Source organism: Poeciliopsis prolifica, unplaced genomic scaffold, assembly GCF_027474105.1.
Source record: "Poeciliopsis prolifica strain line A6 unplaced genomic scaffold, Auburn_PproV2 SCAFFOLD018, whole genome shotgun sequence".
Classification (NCBI taxonomy): Eukaryota; Metazoa; Chordata; class Actinopteri; order Cyprinodontiformes; family Poeciliidae; genus Poeciliopsis; species Poeciliopsis prolifica.
This window is the reverse complement of record NW_026562393.1, coordinates 1,145,244-1,171,048: the sequence shown is the minus strand read 5'-3', so window position 1 is coordinate 1,171,048 and position 25,805 is coordinate 1,145,244. Positions and strand designations below refer to the sequence as shown.

General features: G+C 39.2%; 4 protein-coding genes and 1 pseudogene across 10 annotated transcripts; all 5 read right to left on the bottom strand.

The window, feature by feature from the left end:
- Positions 1 to 520: 520 nt before the first annotated feature.
- On the bottom strand, positions 521 to 5,369 carry LOC129367856 (gastrula zinc finger protein XlCGF57.1-like). Its single transcript, XM_055042473.1, has 2 exons — positions 5,060 to 5,369; positions 521 to 2,787 (listed from the first exon to the last, which is right to left on the bottom strand). Exons 1-2 carry the CDS (start codon positions 5,274 to 5,276, stop codon positions 1,331 to 1,333), a joined length of 1,674 nt encoding a protein of 557 aa, XP_054898448.1. The 5' UTR covers positions 5,277 to 5,369; the 3' UTR covers positions 521 to 1,330.
- A 1,612-nt stretch (positions 5,370 to 6,981) lies between these two features.
- On the bottom strand, positions 6,982 to 12,714 carry LOC129367974 (zinc finger protein 501-like). Of its 7 annotated transcripts, none has more exons than XM_055042702.1 (3): positions 12,379 to 12,714; positions 11,360 to 11,524; positions 6,982 to 9,226 (listed from the first exon to the last, which is right to left on the bottom strand). In XM_055042702.1, the coding sequence occupies exon 3, from the start codon at positions 9,201 to 9,203 to the stop codon at positions 7,797 to 7,799; it is 1,407 nt and encodes a 468-aa protein (XP_054898677.1). In that variant the 5' UTR covers positions 9,204 to 9,226; positions 11,360 to 11,524; positions 12,379 to 12,714; the 3' UTR covers positions 6,982 to 7,796. The 7 variants fall into 7 exon arrangements, with proteins under 7 accessions (XP_054898677.1, XP_054898680.1, XP_054898678.1 ...); XM_055042705.1 differs by having other exon boundaries at positions 6,982 to 9,223; XM_055042703.1 differs by lacking the exon at positions 12,379 to 12,714 and adding an exon at positions 12,200 to 12,365.
- Positions 12,715 to 15,218: 2,504 nt separating this feature from the next.
- Positions 15,219 to 18,877, bottom strand: LOC129367975 (uncharacterized protein DDB_G0283697-like). Its single transcript, XM_055042707.1, has 2 exons — positions 18,769 to 18,877; positions 15,219 to 17,727 (listed from the first exon to the last, which is right to left on the bottom strand). The coding sequence occupies exons 1-2, from the start codon at positions 18,830 to 18,832 to the stop codon at positions 17,252 to 17,254; spliced, it is 540 nt and encodes a 179-aa protein (XP_054898682.1). The 5' UTR covers positions 18,833 to 18,877; the 3' UTR covers positions 15,219 to 17,251.
- A 279-nt stretch (positions 18,878 to 19,156) lies between these two features.
- Positions 19,157 to 22,248, bottom strand: LOC129367971 (gastrula zinc finger protein XlCGF57.1-like). The gene is made up of 2 exons (XM_055042699.1): positions 22,083 to 22,248; positions 19,157 to 21,416 (listed from the first exon to the last, which is right to left on the bottom strand). The coding sequence occupies exons 1-2, from the start codon at positions 22,144 to 22,146 to the stop codon at positions 19,849 to 19,851; spliced, it is 1,632 nt and encodes a 543-aa protein (XP_054898674.1). The 5' UTR covers positions 22,147 to 22,248; the 3' UTR covers positions 19,157 to 19,848.
- Positions 22,249 to 23,706: 1,458 nt separating this feature from the next.
- Positions 23,707 to 25,665, bottom strand: LOC129367972 (gastrula zinc finger protein XlCGF57.1-like; annotated as a pseudogene).
- Between the last annotated feature and the right edge of the window lie 140 nt (positions 25,666 to 25,805).

The window sequence follows — 25,805 nt, the reverse complement described above, 5'->3', positions numbered from 1 at the left end:
TCGGAATGGCCCCAATACGTTTGCGTATGAGGTCACCATAGACAAAATAAATAAATAAATGAGTGCATTTCTGGCAGAAAAAGAGGAAATTCTGATATTAATCTCAGAAATTTTATAGAAAAATCTTGGACATTTCTGAGTTTCAAAAGTAAAAAAATGTTACACTTTTGAAACTTAGAAATGACTATAGTTTTTTCTAGAAAATTTCTGAGATTGTTTTTACAATTTGAGTTTTTTGGCAGAAATATGCTCCTTTTTTGTATCCACGATGGCCTTAATATGCCGTTACACTTTCTCTTCTTTTCACAGTGCATATAAAAATATTGACTCTCCCTGGAGGATTTACACTATCAATGATGATCCAAAAAAATCTGCCTGACCAACATTTGGTGGTCAAAGTGAAAGTCGATTTCCAAAAAATAACCACAAAACTCAGTATATAAGTAGTTTTATTTCAAATACTTCTTTATTCCTGAATAAAGAAGTTAAAGAAGTATATAGTAATAAATGCTTCTTTATTTATCACATGTGCTAAGGTGAACATTAGAAAATTCATAGCTCTCCACTGGAGACCACACAGACCATGTCCAAAATATGAGCTTACAGTCAAATTTCATTTTGTTTTGCTGCAAAATCTGCAGTTTGTCTTACTTTTTCAAGTTAAATATTACTTTATGCCTATTGCACAGAGACTGCATCCTAATATCACTGTCAAGGTAACTTATCTCTGTCAAAAATAGAGCATATCCTAATTCCACAGTCTAACCTCGGTTAAAGACAATGAGTTGACAAATACAAATGTATATTGCAGAAAGTATTTATTTAGTGTTTGTAAACACTCTGTTACTGTCATGCAACACAAATTGCTTACATGATTAACCAAAGCAGTAATTAGTCAACAGATCCCAAGGCTTTGAGCTGACGAACATCTCTTCAAACTCAAGCTGACAGTTGAAAATCAAATTCTCCCAAGATATATACAGAAACACAAATTTCTCCCAAATTAATTAGAATTAGAGAAACAACTAATTTGTATCAACCTACTGATGGGTGTTTGTAGTGATGCCACTGGTCTTTAATCTGTAATATCCCCATACTACTATACCAGCTAAACGTAATATCCAAACTAATCAACATAACACTTCACTTCTTAAGAGTTTATTCAATACCTTTTCAGTTGATAAACTTTTTGGATTTATTTATTAATTTTAAGATTATGTATATTTGGCCTAATTTCCATTTGGAGCTCAGAATATATAAGACCAGAGAAGTCTTACAGTCACAGTTACCTAGCTTACAAGTCTACACATTGCATTCACACAAACTCTTGTTAGCCCAGGTGTAATGTCATATGCCGGTCTAAACTTCCCTGTTGGGTGAATTCCTGCCCACAGACGGCACAGCCAAACGGTTTTTCTCCTGTATGAACTATAATGTGTGAATCCAAATGTGTTTTCCTGGTAAATCTTTTACCACAGAAATCGCAGCTATAAGGTTTCTCGCCTGTGTGGACCGCCATATGCGTTTCAAGGTATGTCTTACGGTTAAATCTTTTGCCGCAAACTTCACAGCCAAAAGGCCTCTCCTCAGTGTGGGACGTCATGTGAGTCCTGAGGTGTGTTTTCCGTTTGTAACTTTTACCACAGATCTCGCAGCTGTGCGGTTTTTCTCCGGTGTGGACCGACTCGTGCGCCTTAAGGCTTTTCTTACAAGTGAACTTTTTCCCGCAAAGATCACAGTCAAACAGACGCTCTCCTGTGTGAATTATCATGTGCGTCTTTAGGTTGTGCTGAAACCTTGATCTTTTCCCACAAATATCACAAACATAGGGCTTCTCCCCCGTGTGGATTCTCATATGCGTCTTCAGATTATGCTGGTGCTTGAATCTTTTTCCGCAAACTTCGCAGCAAAAAGGCATCTCTCCTGTGTGGACTCTCATGTGTTTCTTCACGTCATGCTGGTGCTTAAATCTTTTACCGCATACGTCACAACCAAACGGCTGCTCTCCTGTGTGCACTCTGATGTGAGATGTAAGGCTGAAATGGTCTCTGAAAGTTTTGCCACATATCTCGCAGCTGAAGTTTTTCTTGCCTGTGTGGACCTTGGCCTGTGAATCTGCATTTTTCTTCACTTCGGAGCATTTCTGAATAACTGAACAGTCTGAAGAATTTTTTTCTGTGTTGCGTCTCATGTGTCTCCTTAGAGACTGCTCGTCCAGAAACTGTTTAGCGCACTCAGAGCAGCTGAAGGCCTTCTTGGAAACATTACAGCCTGCATCGCTGTTCATGCCTGCCTCAGCTAACTGGCTTCCCTTCCATCGATTTTCAGTCCCTGCTATTGGTCCATGGCAGTTATTATAACAGTGATTATCTTCATTTTCGCTGGCTTCATTCTCTAGGGAGTCTGCAGCCCTTCTGTGTTTATTTATTTTGAAATTATTTGGATCGGTCTCCGAGATAAGTTCCAGTCGGCCCCAGTCCTCTCCATCAGTTTCTGTTTTAATCCATTTAAACGAGCTGCCGGCTGGAGGTTCTGTCTCTCCGGTGTTGGTTTGGCTCTGATTAAGCTGTGAAGACTCGGGTTCCTCTTCATCATCTTCATTCTTCACTATGACATTGATTGGAAATTTTGCGTATTCAGCTTCATCTCCTCCAAGCAGCTCGTCTCCTTCCTGACTGATCCAAAGTTCTTCCTCTTCCTCCTTTATGTAGAAAGGGATTGCATCCTGTTGCCCCAGACTGACTTTCCAAGAAATCTCATTTTTCTTCCCCCAAAGATGCTGACTTTCTGAAAACACACAAAAAAACATCAAATAGCTGTGACTTTACATACTGTATGTTTCAGCTGAATATAGTACACAATTTAGGTGTAGGGATGCAAACAATATTTAATGGTTTGTTAGATTAAAATTAGTTCCAATCGATTAACTAATAACATCCACTTAGACCTTCTTTTAGTGTTGTGGTTTGGCTCCCACTCAGAAGATGGCGACGCTAGTCATCCATTAGCAGAGCCAGTTGTAAGAGAAACAAAAATATGACTGAAGCCACATGACTAAACAGGAAAGTGAAACAGTCCAAACAGAGGCTGGTGCAGGATGCAAAATTTATGCAGTTCTATATACTGCAATATAGCAATATAATATAAGTTCAAGCAGTTTATTAAATATATCACAAAGGTGAGAGGTTGTGAGAGGTTCATAAAGGTGAGAGGTTCAGAAAATTTACAAAATGATCCTGCAAAAAAAACTTAATTGTAGCTTATTTGCACTGTAGGTCTCACAAACTTGGGTTTTTATCTTTGGATAAAGGTTTAAAACCCAAAGAAGAGGCTCTCAGAGAAAAGAAGAAGAGAAGCTGTGTCCAATAAAATAAAGGAGTAACGATCAAAATAGTAAAACAGTCGATATACAGTGAAGGTAAAAAGAAAGAACACCCTCTTAAATCAATAGATTTCTGTCTTAAGTTCATATTTTCTCTCAGTCCTACTTCATCCTTGTACCAGGGCCACCATGCAGGGGGGGAAAGTTATGACAATTCTTAAGGCCCCTGACCGACAGAGGGCCCAAGATTCCTGCCAGCACTCTTGGGTTATACACAAATCTAAACATACTGTGTGCAACAATATTGTCTGGAAATTAGAACGTTAATGATGTTCTCAATAGCGCCCCCTGTTGTTTATACAGTTGTACAAATCTTAGTGCAAATTGGATTTAAAACATTTCTATTCATATTAAGAAAACTGTAAAGTTCAGTTGACATTGTGTGTTTTTGTAAAGTTCAGCTTAAATTTTAATCACTTTAGAACCTAGAACAGATAATATTTATGTTTCATAATCACATTTGGTGGGCCAATTATCAAAACCTTGTTTAATATTTTGCTATTCCTCCCCCCCCATTATGAATTCAATTCTTTTCCCAAGAGATGGTGTTCTAAATACAGATTGTGGCTGGAACAATTTTACAATCTGCTACAATTAAACTTAGTCATTGTGTTTTTAACTGAAATTGGATCATGTTAAAAGGATGACCCAATATAAGAATTTGTGCTGAGAGCATAAAACCATTCATTTTTTGTTATTTCAGAAATAACATCCTGAAATTTATTCTTCCCTTATACAACTTGTCTGCTCTTTGGCGAGTTGATCATGCAAATATGGGATTTTCAAATATTTAAAAAGTATTCTTCAAAGTCAGACAGGTGAATTAAGAATAGTTCAGGCAGAGCTGTGCAAAGATGCTGTAGAATAGATGATACTTAGAATTTGGTTTAAAGGAAGAGGAACCATAATACAGAATAATTTGTTTAAGGTTTTAAAATAGTTTTGGAACAAAATGAAGATGAATAAACAAAGATAAATAGAAAAATATCCTAACAAGATTTAAATATATATATATATATATATATATATATATATATATATATATATATGTGTGTGTGTGTGTGTGTGTGTGTGTGTGTGTGTGTGTGTGTTAGAGGAGATTACCAAAACTAAAACTATAAAGCACTGTTAAATCATATGTAATCTAAAAACCTGACACATGGAAAGGTCTGGTCTTTAAAAACACATTATTTCTTATCTGATAGAAAACAGTGTTTTTCACTAATATTTATTTTATGCTTTCTTTAAATGTATTTGGTTAATTAGCAAATACTCATTTAAACTCATACAGTTTTGCATTCTTGTTTTACCAGCGCTTTGTTCAGTATGAGTATGCTGAAGACTACTTTAGCAATACAATTAATAGCTTAGGACCATTCACTTTTAATCCTTCAATAGTCCATTTTAAGCCTTAAAGAAATAAATGTTATTAACCACGTTAATCTATTTTCACGTCAGTTTCGGCTACAATGTGCAAACGTTAGATTGCGTCAAAATATCTCATATCTTCGTAGTTATAATAAATGCAAATCGATTGGGCTGCAAAAACCATTTGAAAGGGAGGAAAACGACTCGGTTTCAAATGTACAAAAAACACAGATTGGGCTTTTTTCTGCTCCAGCACAGGAGAGGGGAGCTACAGCTAGCTAATAGCATTAAATCAGAGCTTCTTCTTACCAGCCGTTTGATTTCTACCAACGTCCTGCTGCTGATGGACGCCGTGGTATTTCTTCTGCACTTTGTCCTCTACAGGCAGACTTTCAAGTCTGTTCTGATGAGCATATTCCACTTCCTTCATTGTGTTTTTTTTTTGTTCTAACTGGCGCTGAGCTCGTCGAACCGGGCCTCCTCCGAACACAGAACCGAATCGATGCCAACAATACCCGCTCACCATTCAGTCAGATGAAAGCGTCAGATTTACTTAATGGGCCTAACATACACGGCAGTGTCCCTTCAGTCCCTTTAAACAACTTTTTGATAAATATTTCTTAACGGTTCATTTGTTCTAAACAGGCACCTGGACAGACGCCTTTATTCTCCGTCACTATAGTAACCATATTTTTCGTGGTTTTCACGTGCATCGTGAGTTTCGTTTTTTCAAAATGTTGCCTTATTATGTCAATGCGTAAATTATATACTTAGAATTAATGGTTTTTCTTAAAACGCGCGACCCCTCAGTCTTGTCATCTCACTGCAATGACGCGTCGTCGTGTCAGCCATGTTGGGAGGGGAAACAGTGCCGTGTATGCATCGAGACGTAGCAGAGAAGCGTTTAAACAGGGGTAGAAGATTTCTGCATTCACATATTTAAAACGCAATCTTTATATGAATTTAAACAATACTCGCGGATGCACGTTGAGGCAACACCTCAAATACATTCCTTATTTTTTATGACGTTAATATCAAATCAGTCAAAATGGCAGGAAGAGAACTGCAGACCTTTAAAAGTCTGGAGGTGCCACATTGATCTTTTTGAATTATACAGAAGCTGTTCAGGAAGGACAATTTTGTGTCTCAGAGATTAGTCGGTTTCAGTGTGACACTGGTTAGACGCTGTCATTATCCACAGTGAAATTGCTCCATTTCTTTTTAATGGACTCAGAGACCAAAGCAAGAGGCCATTACTCTAAAAGCAACATTAAAAGCTAGATTGCAGTTCACTCACCAAACTCAGGAATAAAAGACCTGATGGAGTTGTTTGGTCATGATGACCATTGTTACATTTGGATAAAGAAGGCAGAAGCTCATAAATCTGAGAACACAATTTCAACTGTGAAGTGATGGGGTGGCAACATCCTGGAAATATAAAATCAACATTACAAGAGGCAATAAGTTACATCTTGGATACAAATGGCTCTTCCAATAGGCAGTGCCCCTAATAACGCCACCAAATTAGAAAGAAAGTGGATCAAGGACAACATAGTCAATGTTTTGGAGTGGTCATCTCAAAGCATTGATCTCAGCCCAGAGAAAGATGAGAGTTGAAAAGGTTAATGTGCGCAACAAGCCTGACCCCGTTACACCGGTTCTGTCTGGAAAAAAACTCATTGTGAATTTGACAATTTACTCATCTTTCCAGCAGAACCTCTCAGCTTGGAATGTCTTAATAAACCAGTAAACTAATCTTTCAGCTACAATATTACAACAGCAGTAACCTTCATGTGGGCCCATTTTGATGCAAAATACCCCCCCACCCCCCCCACCCCATCGGAGGCATCTATTGCTAACATTAAACGAAAATCTGCGCGAAACCTGATTATTAGATTAGTTATGATTTTATCTGGGCTATTTTATATCTTCATCTGATGCTGATACTAGAATTGATGGAAATGTTAACTGCTTGTGATGCGCAAATTTTTTTTTTTTTTTTTACAGTAAACCTTTAAAAATAAAGTCGCCTTAATCTGCATTTGATCACTCTGCACAATAAGCTCAAAGCAATATAAATTGTTAGCACAAAATCTGAAGCTGCAAAGTTCGTAAAATGTTTCAGTTAAAACATTTTCCCATGATTGTACTTAAGTTACATCTATTCCACCATTATACAGAAAGCAAAATTATTTCATTCAAAGAGTATATTAAAAAAAAAGAACTTAAGAAAAACAAAGTTTATTTTAAACAAACAACTTCTTTATATGCTTTAGACATCCATATACTGACATTTTTTCATAAACACCCTTGGTCACATTCTGCTTCTCTGTTTTATATTTAAAAGGTATGTGAAAATAATAACTCATGAATACAAATACATACATACAAGTGACTGTTAGGCTCAGTCATTTTTACAACTGGATAATCAGTTGGTCATGATCTCCCGAACTATACTAGTGCATAAACTTATTAGTCAGAAACTTAAATCCACCAAAACCGGAAAAAAATGTGTCTCCTTACTCCAACTTACTTTCAGTCTTGCAGTCTTTAAATGCTAAATTCCTTTTCTTTAGCCCAAAAATTTGGTTTTAATTTCTGATTTATCAAGTAGGTGTGCTGGTGGTCATTTAGCAAAGTATTGCTTTATTGACAAGATTAAAGCGCTTTCAGAACCAAATACCTCAAAGTGTTCACTTCACATTGATAGTTAATAATTATTTTTATACTCCAACTCATTCACGCTACCAAAGATGAGTTACAAAATAGTACAAAAAATAAAATAAATTTGCCTGAAACAGGAGTGAGATGAACAATGAGCATGATTTACTTAGTGTTTCTGAACAGTACCGACAAAGGGTAAATGTAAAGAAAAAGATGCTCAGTTGCTCCATCTTCTTGCACAGTTAGAGTTATAACGCTCATACTTGTAGTAATGAAAGTCAAAATCTCCAAAAGAAAAAAAGGCATACAATAAGACAAGCGACCTCTGTCATGAAGGTGAAGAAATTAGCTTTAGGTTTTACCTCCAGGTCTAAATGTGCTTTTATCCCAAGTGTAATGTCATGTGTCTGTTTAAACTTCCCTGCTGGGAGAATTCCTGCCCGCACACGGCACAGCCAAAAGGTTTTTCTCCCGTGTGAACCGTGATGTGGGAATCTAGATGCGTTTTCCGGGTGAACCTTTTACCGCAGAAGTCACAGCTGTAAGGCTTCTCGCCGGTGTGGACCGCCATGTGCGTCCCGAGATGCGTTTTACGATTGAACCGCTTACCGCAGACGTCGCAGCCAAAAGGCTTTTCTTCGTTGTGAACGGTCATGTGAGTCCGAAGGTGCGTTTTGCGCTTGTAGCTTTTACCGCAGATATCGCAAGCAAACGGTTTTTCGCCCGTGTGAACCGTCATGTGCGCCCTAAGACTCGTTTTACGGTTGAACTTTTTACCACAGAGATCACAACCGAAGGGCCGTTCCCCTCTGTGGACTATCATGTGCGTCTTCAGGTTGTTCTGGTGTCTCGCTCTTTTACCACAGATGTCGCACACAAAAGGCTTCTCCCCAGTGTGGATTCTCATGTGCGTCTTCAGATTGTGCTGATGCTTAAATCTTTTACCGCAAACTTCGCAGCTGAACGGCATCTCTCCGGTGTGGATTCTCATATGTATCTTTAGGTTGTGCTCATGCTTGAAGCACTTGGCACAAATTTCGCAGCCAAAGGGCTTTTCCTCAGAGTGGACTCTCATGTGAGATTTCAGGCTGAAATGGTCTCTGAAAGTTTTTCCGCACATATCGCAGCTGAAGTTTTTCTTCCCCGTGTGGACTTTGGTCTTTGAATCTGCATTTTGCTTCACTTCAGCACATTTCAGATTAACCGAACAGTTGGAGCTTTTTTCTATGTTGCGTCTCATGTGTCTCTTCAGAGACTGCCTGTACAGAAACTGTTTACCACACTCTGGGCAGCTGAACGGCTTTTTCACAGTGCTGCATCTGTTGTCGCTGCCTATTCCTGACTCTGTTGCTCTGCTTCCTTTACAGCCGGAATCAGTCTCTGACAGAGGTTCCTGCCAATCGTCTTCTTCACTGAATTCAGTCTCAGGGGTCTCTAAACCCTCCGCGCCACTCTTTGGTCTTGGAGCACGTGGTTTCCTAACCAGTTCCAGCCGTCCCCAGTCCTCTCCATCAGTTTCCTTTTTGATCCACTTAAAGCTGCTGGTTGGACGATCGACCTCTCTGGCGTCAGTTTGGCTTTGATGAAGCTGTGAAGTCTGAGGTTCCTCTTCTTCATCTTCAGTCTTGACAATAACAGTTAATGGGAGTCGGTTGTATTCGTTTTCGTTCAACCCGTAATCATACCCCCCGTCTTGACTGATCCACAGTTCTTCCTCTTCCTCTTTTACGTGAACAGGTTCTGGATTCTGCGGATCCGTACTGGGGCTCCAGGGAACCTTCTCTTTCATCACCTCCAAGGGCCGAAGATCTGCTGGAAACAGAGAAATGCACGAAGCAAAAAATTAAAAGCTTGGATAAAAGCTGTGTGTCGGTCTTGACATTAATTAAAAGAATATAATAAAATTGAGGCTGTCTTTCCTTCTCTTCATGTACAAAGATAAACCTCTTCATAAATTACCGCTTAAACAGTGAATGAGGAGGAAGTAAAGCTGAACACTTTAAGCACAAGTGAAATGAACTGTCAAATTAAAGTCACCTCGGTGGCACACATACAACATTCTGGGGATTGTAGTATTAATATTAAAAAGTCTTAGTAATAAACAAGTCATTTAATAATATTAAAAGCAACTGTTGTGCCACACACAAAAGTGGATGTTCTGCATGTTTCTTTTTCGTTTAATAATTTAAATTTTTATTTCATAGCTACAGGTACCATCCTTTAATGTTCTGTATGCCTCTTCTCTCTACAACAAAATGCATGACTTACATTTGCAAAGTTGGACCTGGATAAACCACAGGGCTTCCTAAACAACATCCTTTCCAAAAAGATGTTTAGAGAAAACCACACAGAGCCTATCGGCAAAAAAAAAAAAAAAAAGGCCTCATGTCAAAGTCAACCACAGTCAGACAGTTGAAGTTGTGGAGAAATACTGGGTAATATGACAATAGACTCTTTTGACATGTTTACATTGTAGGCAAGAAAACCCACAAACGTATGCATTTTTATGCAACATAAACATGCCCCCCTTTTAGAAGTCAATCCATTTTGCACGAGGTGAAGAGCTGCGTGTTACAAGTTCTCTGTTAATTTGGACAGGTCAGCAACAACTTAACTTCAACTACAAGCCTCCTAAACCTTACAGTTTGCTTAAACACTAGTTAACACAGAATCTGCTTATTATTTTTCCTTTAAACTGTTCTACACTTTGTCCTAGTTTTCGAAACTGAGGACCAAACTCCACAGCTTAGTCCACAGAATCTCATCTTGAAGTCTTTATTATTTGAATTTGCTAGTTAACGGTGAGACCTGTTTTTTTGTTGTTGTTGTTGTTGTTTTCTCGGTTTGGGGAGATTGCGCCCAAAACCATCACAAAGCCTCCATCAAAAGTTTCCATGTGTGCAGCCCACATGCTCACCTCTGCTTAACCCACAAATGTTTTTTTCCCCCCTTGTATATGTGGCACCATGTCAGGAGAAAAATGGGGTTTTTTTACGGTCAGATGCTTTTAAGGAGAAGTCATGATTTTCTTCCACTGCTTAAATTCCTCAGATGCAAAAGAGTTTACATTTAAATTAACAAGCGTGCATACCAGTAATAGTTTCAGTAAACTCTGGGTTTCTCTCTGTCTCTCATGTCATTGAGGAGGAATTTGGACTAATTCTCCTTTAGTTTATTGAGGTTTGCAGACATTGGTTTCTGCACAGCTCACTTTGGTCCCACCACAGAATTTCAATCAGGCTGAGGTCTGGACTTTGAGTGGGCTATTGCACCACACTCGGTCTTTTCATTTTCAGCCATTCTGTTGGAGCTTTGCCTTGACCCAGTTTGCTCGCTTCAGCTGTGGAACAGATGGATTCACATTTTGACTTCGTAGCCATTGTGCTGCAGATTTTCAGCTGTGTTTGGGATCACTGTCCTCTTGGACTGCCCTGTTTGGGCCAAACTTCAGCAAACAATTAGGACATACTGCTTTACACTGCAGAATGATAGAAACCCAAACCATTTCCAGATTACAAAACAGCTTTTCTATGAAGAGATCCAATCCTGTGTTTTGATGGTGGTACCATCTAAGGAGTCTGCAAACAAGTAAAAAAAAACTGTCCGACACTTTACTAAAAACTGTAAGGGTAGTGGGAAACATCATCTTCAAGTAAGAAATGTGGTCTGAAATAAATCCTGAATGATTGCGATCACCGAAACCTTTGGTGAGACTCAATAAAAAAAAAAAAAAAAAAAAAAACAACTCAAATTCAGTAGTAATGAAACTTAATTTCCACATGCACAATGTGAAGGCAACTCAAGGGATAGGAATTGAACAGCTGTGTAGTCATAAGAAAACCACAAATCAGTGAGACTAGCTTAAGAAAATGGCTGAAGGAAGAATAAAGACTAGACTCTGGAGGAGTAGAAAAAGTCTATGTGGGCTCATTAATCCAGATTTACCCTCTTCCTGAGTGTTGGAGCATCAGACTAAGAAGACAGGTAGATGAAGTATGCTCCCATTATGCCTGGTGTCCTACTGTACAAGCCTGCGAGTCATGTGCGATGATCTGTGGTTGCTGGATGGCACCACCATATTCCAAGATCACAAAGAGAGAATTTATTGCCCTAAAGTTGCGAAAGAAGAGTTCAGAGAGCATGAGATGGTATTTTCACACATGGATCGGCCCCCACACAGTCTGAGCCTTAACCCCATTGAAAATCTTTGGGACGTGCTGGAGAAGGATTTGCACAGTGGTCACTCTACAAGATCTCAGTGAATAATTGATGCAGCGCTGCATGGGAGTAAATCCTGTGACATTGCAGAAGCTTATCGAAACAATGCCACAGCAAATGCATGCAGTAACCAAAGCTGAAGCCAGCCCCACAAAATATTAGTTTAAGATTTTGAAATTAAGCCTCAATTTATAAAGCTAGTCCACAAGTTTAAATGTAAACAAATACAAATTGCCACGTGATTTCAGATTTTAAGACCTGGTTTCATTTTTAATCTTCACCTATGATCTTCAGATGACTCAAGTGAAATTGTTTGACAGTCTAAAAACGTCACTACACCTCCTGGTGGTCAATTAATCAATGCATTTGATTAGCATCACCTGGCTGCTACTTATGATCAGTGTCCAATCAGTTAGGATAGATTCTGATTTTTTCCATTTTATTTCTACATTTTTTGCTTCAAGTGTTTCCAATTAAATGTTACACGTCGCGTTCGGTCAAATAGAGACGTATTATAACTGGTTGAATGTTTATGACGGGATTAGTTAACATTTTAAACCTATTAACCTGGTCAACGTGACAGACGAGTTGAGGTTCAAACCGCTGTGTGTGCGTCCACTGCTCCATTTGGTCATTTCAGTCGACACTAGCAGAGCCGAGCGGTCTTCATGAAAATGCTCGGCGCTCCACTTTAACACGTTCATACTGTGGAGCAACGGCAAGCTAACAGCAGAGCCTCTTCTTACCAGCTGTTTGGGGTCTACCAACATCCTGCGGCTGGCGGACACCGAGCTGTTTCATCCGCACTTTCTCCTCCAAAGACAGGCTTTCAGTGTTCTGGTGGACATGGTTCACTTCCTTCATGGTGTCCGCTTTCTGTAGAACGAACCGGAGGCTCGTTTCACACGAACCAGGCCGAACACTAACATTTCTGCCAGGCTGGATCCATGGAGCTGTTACGGGAGCTGGAAACATTCTCCGACAGGGCCTCGGATTCTTTCTTTGTGTTGGCGTTTTCTGCCCTCCTCATCTCTCCCCCCCTCCCCACCAACCCGAGGTTTTAGAGCAGGCATCTCCACAGCCGCCCTCATTCGGTGTAACCCTAGTAACCAAAGAGCTCCCCCCGCCGGAGAACAGGTTTGCTTGAAAACAACGCGGCAGTGCGTTTGCCATATTGTGAGTGGCATATTTATCCCCTTAAACCAATGTAACTCGGCTTAAATCTGGATTTTCCACATAGGAGGACTGGTTTTAATGTTAAATAAATTTTGACCAATAGATGGCGCCAACAGTAATATGGTAATTTTTGGAAGTAATAAGTAACATACACAAATATTGAACAAAATCTTCAAGTCAAAACAGAAAAGCCTTAATTTACCTTTAGAGATATACCAGAAAGTTTAGTTTCACTATTTTGTTTACTTGAGAGGTGGCTGTGAAAGTCTGTTAACTGTTTCAAACAACAATAATACATACTACATTATCAGTCATCCCCAAGTTATAACTGAGATGAAGAATATAAAAACATTAAAATGAGAAGGAAAAATTAAGCACCAATAATCCAGACTATTGTTATCATTAGAGTGTAGATAGGGGTGGTTTAAAAAATAGCAAATAAAATTATATTATTACTGATCAGGGGAGAGGCAGTCAAACATAACAGGGAAATGTCACAGCTGGGATTGGGATGTTTTGCCAGACGACATGGAATCATCACCCAAACATGCCAGCCTTTCATGAAGAAATTAATTTAACTCTACTGGATGGCAAAACTTCCTCACAGACACCAAAATAATCATAGACACCTTCTCTTCAATAAAGTCTGAGCATTTATTAACAAGGCAGCTTGACAGTACAGTCAAAATATCTTGTTAACAAAACCATCAGTAAAATTAGGAGAGTAGCAGGCACAATACATTTTGTGGGTCTGCCTTCATGAATGTGCAAAATATTTCAGAAAGAGCTAAATACAGTGAGGAGGATATCACACCAAATATTTGTTTGAAAAGAATAAACTTTATTTATCTGATTCATTCTCCATCTGCATGTGGGTCAAGCGTGTAGCTTCAACCATGACATATGCTTTTTATCTCAAACATCTGTGTCCACTACCAATAGCAATATCTAAAGTTCCTGATGATTTTTGGGCAAAAAAAAAAAAAAAAAAAAATCTGATGTAGGTCTTATTAAATAAATAATTAACCTAATTAAATTGGTTTGCTTTTGTATTTGAAGGAAAATTATGGACTATTACCTGTTTGTGTCAAGGATTTTGTGACAGTACCACTAGCTATAATGCTCTGACTAACCCTGATTTACTGCTTTTTGTTCATGGCTCTGCATCATGTGATCCTGTTACTGTTTTTATTATGTTAGCCATTTCTGTGGCTAAATTACTTTTTTAACTATTTGATGATGGACTTCATTGAACTGTCCCCTGCTAAGGGAAAGAAATTTTCATCTTGTTATTGTTGGCATGTTTACCAAATGGGTGGAAGCGCTCAGGGACAGGTCCTTCATTACTAAACTACTGAACCTCACTCTGCTAAGGGTTTTTGCTGATGGAGATTGCTGTTGCAATGCTAGGCTAATGTTAGCTTTCTTGCTTTTTGTTTTGATATGACTTGTTAACAAACAAAACATAACATATTTTATGTGCTTTTGACTTTTTTTAAACTTTTGGTACGATAGCAATAGTCTAAGGCAGCTTCTGTAATGAGTTGTATTTATGAAGTAACTGGTTAAGTTTATTCTTTTTGTCCTTTTCAATAATCGAACACCAACATGTCTCTGTGAAGCTAGGACATCTCTGGCCATGTCCACCTGTTGCACTTCTGAACCTTTACTCAGACGAAGGTGGTGAATTAAACATGCAACCAAAGTGCAACAGGATTAATCCTGCAATCACTGGATCATTTATCATCAGCTAGCAAACAAGCCACGCTAAAATCATATCTAAAAAGTATATATGCACTTTCCACTTTGTCAATAAAAAGTACAAAACATCTCAGTCCATGTTGTGGTTCAGCTGGAACCAACCAAAAGGCCTGCTGAGAGCAGAGTTGACGTCCCACTCCTTCAGTCCCAACAGTAGCCTGCTTCTCAGAAATAATAAAACACACAATCAATGAGTTCACAGTGATTCGCAAAAATAAAAACTGACAAATCAATACCAACAAACATAATATTTTACCTCAATTTTTCATCCACAGCAATGCAATTGATGAAGCAGCTACACTGCCCTGCATAGATATTCCAGGTGCATTTCTTTAGGTCATCCTTCTTTAAATTCTTTACATCTATCTACCTGTGAGTTTATTATTCAAGTTAAAATGTAAGAGTTATCAGTATGATAACTCTAAATGGTCTCTCACTCTGCATCAGTGAACTACACATTCAAGGGGCAGACTGCTGACTGGACTGGCGTTCAGAAAACAGACACTGAAACCGTCCACAAGGAGGGTAAACCTCAAAACGTCATCGCTGAAGAAGCTATGTCCAAGCATAGTAATAATAAAGCTTTATGGAAAATGGCCTCCATTTAGCACAAAAAAAATTAACACATCAAAATATATCTGACATCAAATCAACTTTAAAAATTGGGGAGTTTATTTAGTTCTTTTACATATTTTAGTTACATTTTGTCCTTCAGACTGTTTACAGAAACAATAAGTTGATCACTTTTTTTATGGCAAGTGTAGAAGGGTGAAAAACAAGTAACTAGTAAATAAAGACAATAAGTAAGAATATAGAACCCAAACATAATTTTTTATTTTGTATTTTTTCATAAGTTATTTAGCATTATTTCAGTTAGTCCATGCAATTCTCCACATGACCACTAGGTGCGCATTTCATTGGTAGCATAGAAAAGATTGAGCTCACAAAAAGAATAAATCTTCCGTTGGATGTTAATGAGAACTTAACGTGTGTGTCTCATCTTTTCTGTGTCACAGGTTAGTTAAAATGTATCTTGGTGCATGAATATAGATGACTTGTGGGAGTTGAATAGGTTATTGAATAGGAAGTCGACTAGTGAGTCATGTCCGGTTTGTGAGGAGTATTGTGGGGAGAAACGTTTAACAGACTGTTAAATTTCCGTTGAACTGTTGAATTTTGTAGGTATCGAAACAATTTGCAGATAAATTACACTATTTTCATTTCTTTTTCCGTAAAATTGCGTTTTCTTGTCAAGAACCAACGACATTAATGTTTAAGTTAGTAACGAGACGCGCCATTAAAGGAGCATTACGCCTTTTTCAGTGACGTTTTCCTTTTTGTAACAGATAAAATATTGTTATTCTGTAACGGGTTCAATAGCCTTCATCTTTCTAGGCTTATGCTTAAATAGTAAAGTATATCATATCTGTCTAAAAGAAAAGTTGTTAAAATATTTGAAAACAAACTCATGTACTTTTGTTTTTATTTAAAAGGACAAAAGATATAAAGTACTGAATATGGAGTATGTTAGCACACGAAAAGAATAAATCTTCCGTTGGACGTTAATGAGAACTCAACGTGTGTCTCATCTTCTCTGTGTCACAGCATCACATGTTGGAGGAAGATCTTTTCTATTACATTACTCTGAGCCACCCAAGGTTGCAGGGTAGCATAAGTTTTATAGTGTTTCCAAACTAATTTTCAGTGTGAAATCTCTATTGACAGTGAATTCTTTTATGATGGTTCTTTACACCTTCCGCTCCTGCAAACTTCTTTGAACAAAGATTGCAGCTAAATGGTTTTTCTCCGATGTGAATAACCATGTGTCGTTTTACTTGGTAATTCTCAAGAAACGTTTTTCCACATTCCTTACAAGCAAAGTTTTTGATTTGAGAAGCTGGTTTCTTCTTTCGCGCAAGTCCCGCATGGACCAGGATATGTCTTTGAAGGACAGACTTCCGAGCAAACTTTTTATCACATTTATCACATGACAGGAGTTTCTCTCCGGTGTGAAATCGAACATGCCAAACCAGACTTTGTTTCTGGGTAAAACAGGCACCACAAAGCCCACAGACAAATGGTTTTACATCAAAGTGGGTTATCATATGGCCTTTTAGATCGCTCTTAAGTCTGAAGCACCTGCCACAGTCGCCGCATGCAAATGGTTTTATTCCTTTATGGATGGTCATGTGATTCTTCAGACCTCCATTTGAGGTAAACTTTTTATGACATAGCTCACACTGAAATGGTTTCTCTCCGGTATGGCTTGTCATGTGAACTCTAAGGCTATACTTCTGGATAAACGTTTTGCCACATTGATCGCAGGCAAAGGGTCTTTCTCCTGTGTGGAGTTTCAGATGATATTTAAAATGTTAGCCTTTACCACAGTCTTTACAAACAACGAGGTTTTCACCACGATGGATTCTCATATGATTTTTAAGTTTATAAAGCCACTGAAAGGTTTCACCACACTCATCACAAGAAAAGGATTTTCTTCGTGGCTTGAGTCTCGTCTGTGAATCCCTATTCCGCTTCCTTTTAGAGTGATTCTTCTCAACTGAACAGCTGGAAGATGTTTCTCCTGAATGACCTGCTACGTGTTTCTGGAACATCTGCTTCCTCACAAACTGTTTACCGCAGTCAGGACAGCTGAAGGCCTTCTTGGCAGCTTTACGTCCCGCTTTACTCTTTACACCTGACTGACGTGTTCTGCGTTTCCCAATCTTCATCACTGTCTTCATTTTCAGATCCAAAACCTGATAGATTGTCATCATCATTCTCATCACTGACTTCAGTCTCAGAAGAGACTGAATGCCTATTTTCAATATTTGGCTGTAAATTAGTACTTGGATCTGGTTCTCTGTTGGGTTCTGGTCCTCCACTGATCTCTCCATCAGGTTCTGTTTTCATCTGTTCAGCTGAGCTGCTGGTTGGAGCTTCTGTCTCCCTGCTGTCTTCACTTTTGATGTGATGAACTTCTGGCAACTGAGGTTTCTCTTCTTCTTCTTTCTTCACATTAAGCTGCTCTACTTCCTGACTGATCCACTGTTCCTCCTCCTCTTCCTTCTTCACCTGTAAACATGTGAGGTTCTGCTGGTACAAACTGGAACTGGACACATCAGGAACCTCTTCTTTAATCACCAGCAGCTGCTGCTCTTCTGAAGGAAACACAGACATCTTGGTTAAATCTTACACCAAAGTCTGTTTATTGTGAATATAGCTGTCTAATGGACACTTATTTGAAATGTTTATTCATAATTGATGTATTAATGGATGCCAAAATGTAAAAGGAAGGGCAATTGCCACTAAAATGATCTAAAATTTGAAAAAAAAGAGAAAAGAAAACAAAACAAACAACATTTGTCTCCAACAGTTAAAATATGATGAAACAATGATGATGTAAACAGTGACATGCATGAATCACCAGAAAAGAACAACTGCACAGAAATTAAAGACTGGGTTTATTCCCAGCATTAAATAAACACCAAGGAACAAACAGAGGTGGGTAGAGTAGCCAAGTAGCACTACTTCAATATACTTTTACGCAAGCAAAAGTAAAAAAGAAATAACTCAAGGAAATACAGCTGTTTGCAGAAAGGCATGTTTTCATCAAAAAAGATATGTACTGTGTCAAATCTCCAGAGTCTCCATGACCTGGAAAATCAGGAAGGAATTCAGATTTGGAGAGATGTGCTGATAACTTGAAATGTTCCAGCTGGACAATTCCTGGAAACTCCCCTAAACGCAGGCCAAACGATCTGCTTCAGCCAAACAAGGGACTGGACTATGTGAGAACTATGCATAGACATGGCCGAGTATGAATACGCCGCGTCCTCTGAGATTTCTTTGAACTTGGAGGTTGAACGGATTCCGGTGTGATGATTTTTTACAGTTTGTTCAAATCATTCTGCTTCCGAGAAATAATAGTCGTTCGCAGAAGCGCATTGACTCGGGTTTACAGCTTACTGGTTTCCTCAAATCAAACACCGAGGGCATGAACAAACTCATTAGTTTTTCAGTTTTTACCCTGAAAAACTGATAACATCAGATGATAACTCTAGGCTTTGATTAACATCTAGGGATTTATGTCTATAGTTGGATCTCTCAGTACACATTGGGAGCAGCAACTTGTTTACTTGATGCTTCCTCTGGATCTAATGATAAGACTTGTTTCATAATGACACGATGAAGTGATTTACCTTCACTCTTGTTCTTCACAGAGTCATCGGAGCTGGATTGTTCTCCAAATCTGCAAGTTTCCATCGTAATTTCGGTCCCCCGATGTTCTGACTGGAAAATAGGGTTACGCTTGAGCACTCCGGAAGATTTCGACAGTTATGGACCTTAGATGGGTTTTGGTCAGGCGTCTGGAGAACCACACACTGCCACGTGTCTCACTGCTGCCACCTGCTGGAGGCAGTTGGTTAATACAACATTCAGACTAGGCTAGATTGAAAACGGATAGATATACAGGTACATCTAGAAAAGCAGAATTTCTTAATAAAGTTCAATATTTTAGTCAGTTATTTCAGGAAGTGAAACTCACTTAGAGTCCTCACAGAGAGTGAAATATTTCAACCATTTATTTCTTGTACTTGTGATGAGCGTACAGATTACAAAACCTCCAAATTTAGTGTTTCAGAAAACTGCAAAGTAATTAAATATTAAAAATTCCTGGTGTTCCCACATGAATTACTGAATTAACTCCAAATACCCACTAAGTTTTTTATTTAGCCTCTAAATGTCTCTCAGTCTGCATTAGTGAACTACACATTCAAGGGGCAGACTTCTGACTGCACTGGCGTTCAGGAAACAGACACTGAAACCGTCCACAAGGAGGGTAAACCTCAACACGTCATTGCTGAAGAAGCTATGTCCAAGCATAGAAATAATATAGCTTTATGGAAAATGGCCTCCATTTAGCGCAAGAAATATTAACAAAATATGTTTGATGTAAAATCAACTTTAAAAATTGGGGAGTTTATTTAATGCTAATAAACATTTTTGTCACCTTTTGTCCTTCAGATGCATTATAGAAACAATAAATTGATCACTTTCTGCATTTATTAAAAAATAGCAAGTTTACACAAAAGACCAAATAAAGTTACAGTCCACTGCCTGTTTTGGGCAGAAATATGCATCCCCGTCCTGAGCTTCTGAAATAATTTTGGTCATCCTCTGGCCTTCTGCTCATGCAAACTTTTTCAAACAAAGGTCACTGGTCAATGTTTTCTCTCCTGTGTGAATAACCTTGCAATTATTTGGCTAACACGCCTTCTTCACCATTCCTTACAAGCAAAGTTACCCTTTCCAGTCTCCACTTTCTCCTCTTTCGCATGAACCCGCATATGTCTTAGAAGATAATAGTTCCGGGCAAACTTTTTATCGCATTTATCACATGACAGAAGATTCTCCCCAGTGTGGAGTCTAACATGCCGCAGCATGCTTCTTTTGTGGGTGAATTTGGCGCCACAATGAGCACAGCTAAATGGTTTCTCTCCTGTGTGACTCACCACGTGGCTTTTTACATGTGCCTCCTGGAGGAACCTCTTCCCACATTCCTCACAAGAAAAGTTCCCCTTTCCAGTCACCGGTTTTTCCCGTTTTAGATGAACTCGCATATGTCTTAGAAGATAATATCTCCCGACAAACTTTTTATCACATTTATCACATGACAATAGGTTCTTCCCAGTGTGGAGTCTAACATGCTGGAGAAGACTTCTTTTGTGAGAAAAACCAACGCCACAGTAACCACAGCCAAACGATTTTATGTCTAAGTGGGTTGTCTTGTGGCTTTTTAGATCACTCTTCAGTCTGAAGCATCTGCCACAGTCGCTGCACGCAAATGGTTTTACTCCTTTATGGATGGTCATGTGGGTCTTCAGACCTCCATTTGAGGTAAACTTTTTATCACACAATTCACACTGAAATGGTTTCTCTCCAGTGTGGCAAGTCATGTGAATTTTAAGGGTATGTTTCTGGCTAAATCTTTTACCACATTTATCACAGGCAAAGAGTTTTTCTCCATTGTGCAGTTTCCGGTGAGATTTAAAATCATCCCGGGAGTGAAAGATTTTACCACAATCTATGCAAACAACAGATTTTTCACCACAATGGGTTCTGGAATGACATTTAAGAGCAGCTAGTTTTATAAAGGTTTTACCACAATTGTCACAAGAAAAGGATTTTCTTCCTGGTTTGAGTCTCGTCTGTGCATCACTGTTTTTGTTCCCTCTAGAGTGATTCTTCTCAACTGAACAGCTGGAAGATGTTTCTCCTGAATGACCTGCTATATGTTTCTGGAACATCTGCTTCCTCACAAACTGTTCACCGCAGTCAGGACAGCTGAAGGCCTTCTTGGCAGCTTTATGTCCCGCTTTGCTCTTTACACTTGACTGATGTGTTCTGGGTTCCCTCCAATCTTCATCACTGTCTTCATTTTCAGATCCAGGGTGAAGATTGTCGTCTTCACCCTCATCACTGACTTCAGTCTCAGAAGAAACTAAATGCCTTTTCTCAATATTTGGCTGTAAATTAGTACTTGGATCTGGTTCTCTGTCAGGTTCTGGTCCTCCACTGATCTCTCCATCAGGTTCTGTTTTCATCTGTTCAGCTGAGCTGCTGGTTGGAGCTTCTGTCTCCCTGCTGTCTTCACTTTTGATGTGATGAACTTCAGGCAACTGAGGTTTCTCTTCTTCATTCTTCACAGTAAGCTGATCTATTTCCTGACTGATCCACTGTTCCTCCTCCTCTGTCTTCACCTGTGAACATGTGAGGTTCTGCTGGTCCAAACTGGATCTGCTCACACCAGGAATCTCGTCTTTAACCACCCACAGTTGCTGATTTCCTGCAGCAAACACGTGAAATAAATGTATCCTGTATTATACATGCATGACGGATATAATGAACATATTCTTGGGTCGGCCCTAAATATTGTCACAACATATTGACAGTTTCAACAAATATGTAAAAGACTATATATGTAAAGTATATACTGCAACTTTATATGTCATATTTTACATTATTAGATTAACAAGCCTACACTGCTCTTTTCAGGAAGCCCAAGTATTTGCGTCCAGTGAGCTTCCATCATTTTGAGGCAGCAATTAATGCTTCTAAATAAGCACAAGTGGGAAAACAGAGCATGGTGGCTGACTGATATCTGTCAACCTGACAGTGAGCATGACACATTAAGTTGAAAAAAAAAAAACACTGATTTTCTCAGTGAATAAAAAAAAAACACAAAACTGTGTAAGATCAACTTTTTTTTTGTTTGACAAGGAGCAGTGGATTAAAATTAAAGTAAGCCTTGACGTGACTACACAGACAAATCAATTAGAAGACTGATTGATGCCACCTCAGGGCAACGAGACCTGTTCTGCCCCAGTTCACATCTATGTGTTTATGTCTACAGTAGGAACTCAGCTGTCTGCATCTCTATCCCTTTCTCTTCATTCTTCCACAGGCTCTCATGATGAGAACCATTCCAAAATGATCAGATTAAGTGTTTTACCTTCACTTTCTTCCTTCACGGAATCAACAAAGCTGGATTGTTCTCCAAATGTGATGATTTCCATCGTAACCGTGGTCCTCTTGCGCCCCTAATGCTCTGGCTTTACAGGAAAATAGGGTTGCACTTTAAATCGAAAAGCTCACACTCATACGGAATCCGACAGATTCAAAATTGTGATGGACCTCAGATGGATTTTGGTCAGGCATCTGCACAGACACACGCAGCCCTCTTGTCTCACTGCTGCCATCTGCTGGAGACAGTTGGCTCCAACAACGTTCAAATGTTCCAAGATAAATAAATCAAACAAAAATGGAGAGATACATAAATAGGTACCCAATAAAAATAATATATCTCGAAGTTAAATATATCAATCAGTTATTTCAGGAATACTTTTCCACACAAAATGAAATATATCCCCCCTTTATTTTTTGTATTTGTGATGATTACTCCTTACAGATTAGGAAAACCTCAAATTTGTCAGTTGTAAATGGAAATATATTGTACAGTCAGGAAATCAGAAGGTTACAGAGCATTGTGTTGGACTTCTTTAACCAAATAGTAACCAGCATCCCATGCCGTCGTCATTTTCTGGGGGATAATCATGATACGCTCTGGAAAAACTAAGACAAGTCTTAATGTTTTTTTTGTTCAGCAGTGGTTTTCAATTTGGAACTCAATGGTAATTTTGCGACAGACTGGCGACCTGTCCAGGGTCGCCTGGAACGTTAGCTGGAGATAGGCACCAGAAACCCCTCCCAACCCCACTGGGGACAAGGATGTGAGAAAATGGATGGATGGTCATTTCTGCCAGTTTCTTTCTGTTGCTTTAGGCCTGACCTGTGACTTTAACTGAGTCAAGTGAAGCCTGCAGGTTTTTGTCATAGGGTCTTTTGTGACCTCTTGGATCAGTTGTTGTTGTTGCACTCTTGGGGTAATTTTGGTCAGTGATCCTTGCAAGGTTCCCCACTGTCCCATGTTTTCACAATTTGTGGATAAAGGCAATCACTGGTTTGATCGAGTCCCAAAGCTTTAGAATTAGAAATCACTGACATGTGACAAAAAAGGAAATCAGGAAGGGGGCAGTCAAAACAAAAAATATGAACATTAATCCTAATTAAAAGGAAACAAACTCAGGGTTTACCCCCCAGAAAACTTGCTAAGCCCAGTGGTCGGGGCACCGAGGCAGTCCACCAGTGGTCCATCATGTTTTTGTATTAAAAGATGTTAAGTAGACAGGAGATGTAAAAGTATTTCTGGGTAATTACTGAAAAACATTTAAACTATAACCTTGATGAAAAACTCTGGAAAGAAACATAATTCCTCACAGGAAGTTGATGTAAATATCCATACAGGTGAGCCTGTGTCCGGTTTGAGTGAAAGGAGGCGTGCGCGATCCGCGCTGAGGTAAACTTAAGACATCCATCTGCAGTAGCGTGAGGCAACGCGCAGAGGGGCCAGCGGTGTTGTTGGTCCGGCTTTAAATGCAATAAACTTATCTTTTGGGAATAAATCTGCTCCGTCAGTGAAACGCTCAGAACAGAGACGCTTGCAATCCAGCTTTAAGAAAAAAGAAATGTATTTTTTATTATTTACCTAAAAACATAAACAAGAAAAGCTCCGCCTGGCAGTGGGGCTAGTAAAGCACGGCGGGCCACCAAGCCTATAAGACTCTGGCGGAAACCCTGAAAATGCAAGCTGCTGTGGGATTGAAGTAGAAAATCTTTCCAAATGAACTGAAATCTCTATTCACTGTGAATTCTCCGTTTGTGATTCTTCAGACCCTCAGCTCTCGTAAACTTCTTCAAACAAATATTGCATCTAAATTGATCCTTTCTTGAGTGAATAACCATATGTCTTTCAACGTGACTCTTCTGCACAAACATTCTTCCACATTCTTCACAAGCAAAGCAACCCTTTCCAGACCACACATTCTCCTCTTTTGCATGAAATTTCATATGTTTCAGAAGGTCAGACTTTCGAGTGAACTTTTTATCACATTTATCACACGGCAGCAGATTCTCCCCAGTGTGGCGTCTAACATGCAGGCTCAGACTTGTTTCGCGAGTAAATCTGCCACCACAATACCCACAAATGAATGGCTTTACATCTAAGTGGGTTACCATGTGACCTTTTAGTTCATATGCAAGTCTGAAGCATTTGCCACAGTCGCTGCATCCAAATGGCTTTTCTCCCTTATGGATGGTCATGTGAATTTTAAGGGATGTCTTCCGGCTAAACCTTTTATCACACTGATCACAGGCAAATGGTTTTTCTTCACTGTGGCACACCATGTGACTTTGAAGACAAAACTTCTGTCTAAATGTTTTGCCACATTTATCACAGGCAAAGGGTTTTTCTCCAGTGTGGTGTCTCTGGTGATTTTTTAAGTGAGCCTCGGAATAAAAGCTTTTACCACAGTCTTTACAAACTAATTTTTCAGCACAATGGACTCTCTTAATATGAGCTTTAAGAGTAGCTTGCATCTGAAAGGTTTTACCACAATCATCACAAGAAAAGGATTTCCTTCCTGGTTTGAGTCTCGTCTGTGAATCCCTATTCCGCTTCCTTTTAGAGTGATTCTTCTCAACTGAACAGCTGGAAGATGTTTTATCCTGAATGACCTGCTATATTTTTCTGGAACATCTGCTTCCTCACAAACTGTTTACCGCAGTCAGGACAGCTGAAGGCCTTCTTGGCAGCTTTACGTCCCGCTTTACTCTTTACACCTGACTGACGTGTTCTGGGTTCCCTCCAATCTTCATCACTGTCTTCATTTTCAGATCCAGAACCTGATAGATTGTCATCTATACCCTCATCACTGACTTCAGTCTCAGAAGAGACTGAATGCCTATTTTCAATGTTTGGCTGTGAATTAGTACTTGGATCCGGTTCTCTGTCGGGTTCTGGTCTTCCACTGATCTCTCCATCAGGTTCTGTTTTCATCTGTTCAGCTGAGCTGCTGGTTGGAGCTTCTGTCTCTCTGCTGTCTTCACTTTTGATGTGATGAACTTCTGGCAACTGAGGTTTCTCTTCTTCTTCTTTCTTCACATTAAGCTGCTCTACTTCCTGACTGATCCACTGTTCCTCCTCCTCTTCCTTCTTCACCTGGTAACATGTGAAGTTCTGCTGGTCCAAACTGGAAATACTGAGATCAGGAACCTCTTCTTTAACCACCAGCAGCTGCTGCTCTTCTGTAGGAAACACATGAACATAGGCCTGTCACAATAACAAATTCTTATTAATAATAAACTAATATTTGAAGGCATTGAATGCAACTGCTAGGACTGTGTCTGTAGTTTGAGCTCTCTGTATACATCTGTGGTGCAGATATATACAGATTCTTGTGTGAAGAACCATATGTCTTTCAACGTGACATAAAAAGTTTTTCCCAGTTTACCTCGTGCTTTGATCGACTCGATTGGTCACAATTATTTCCTCATCATCAAATGAAGTGTTTTACCTTCGCTCTCTTCCTTCACAGAGTCAAACATGCCGCATTGTTCTCCCGATGAGCAACTTTCCATCGTGATCTTCATCCTAATGTCCTGGTTTTACCGGAGAATAATCCGGTAAAACCAAATTTCTTATGAGCTCGCACTCATAAGAAATCCGGTGGATCCAAATTGTTCTTCATGTGGCTGGCAACAAAGCTTAAAAGTGGGCATTACCGCCACCTGCTGGTGTGGAGCGTGGTTCTTCGTGGTATAGTTTACACATGAAAAC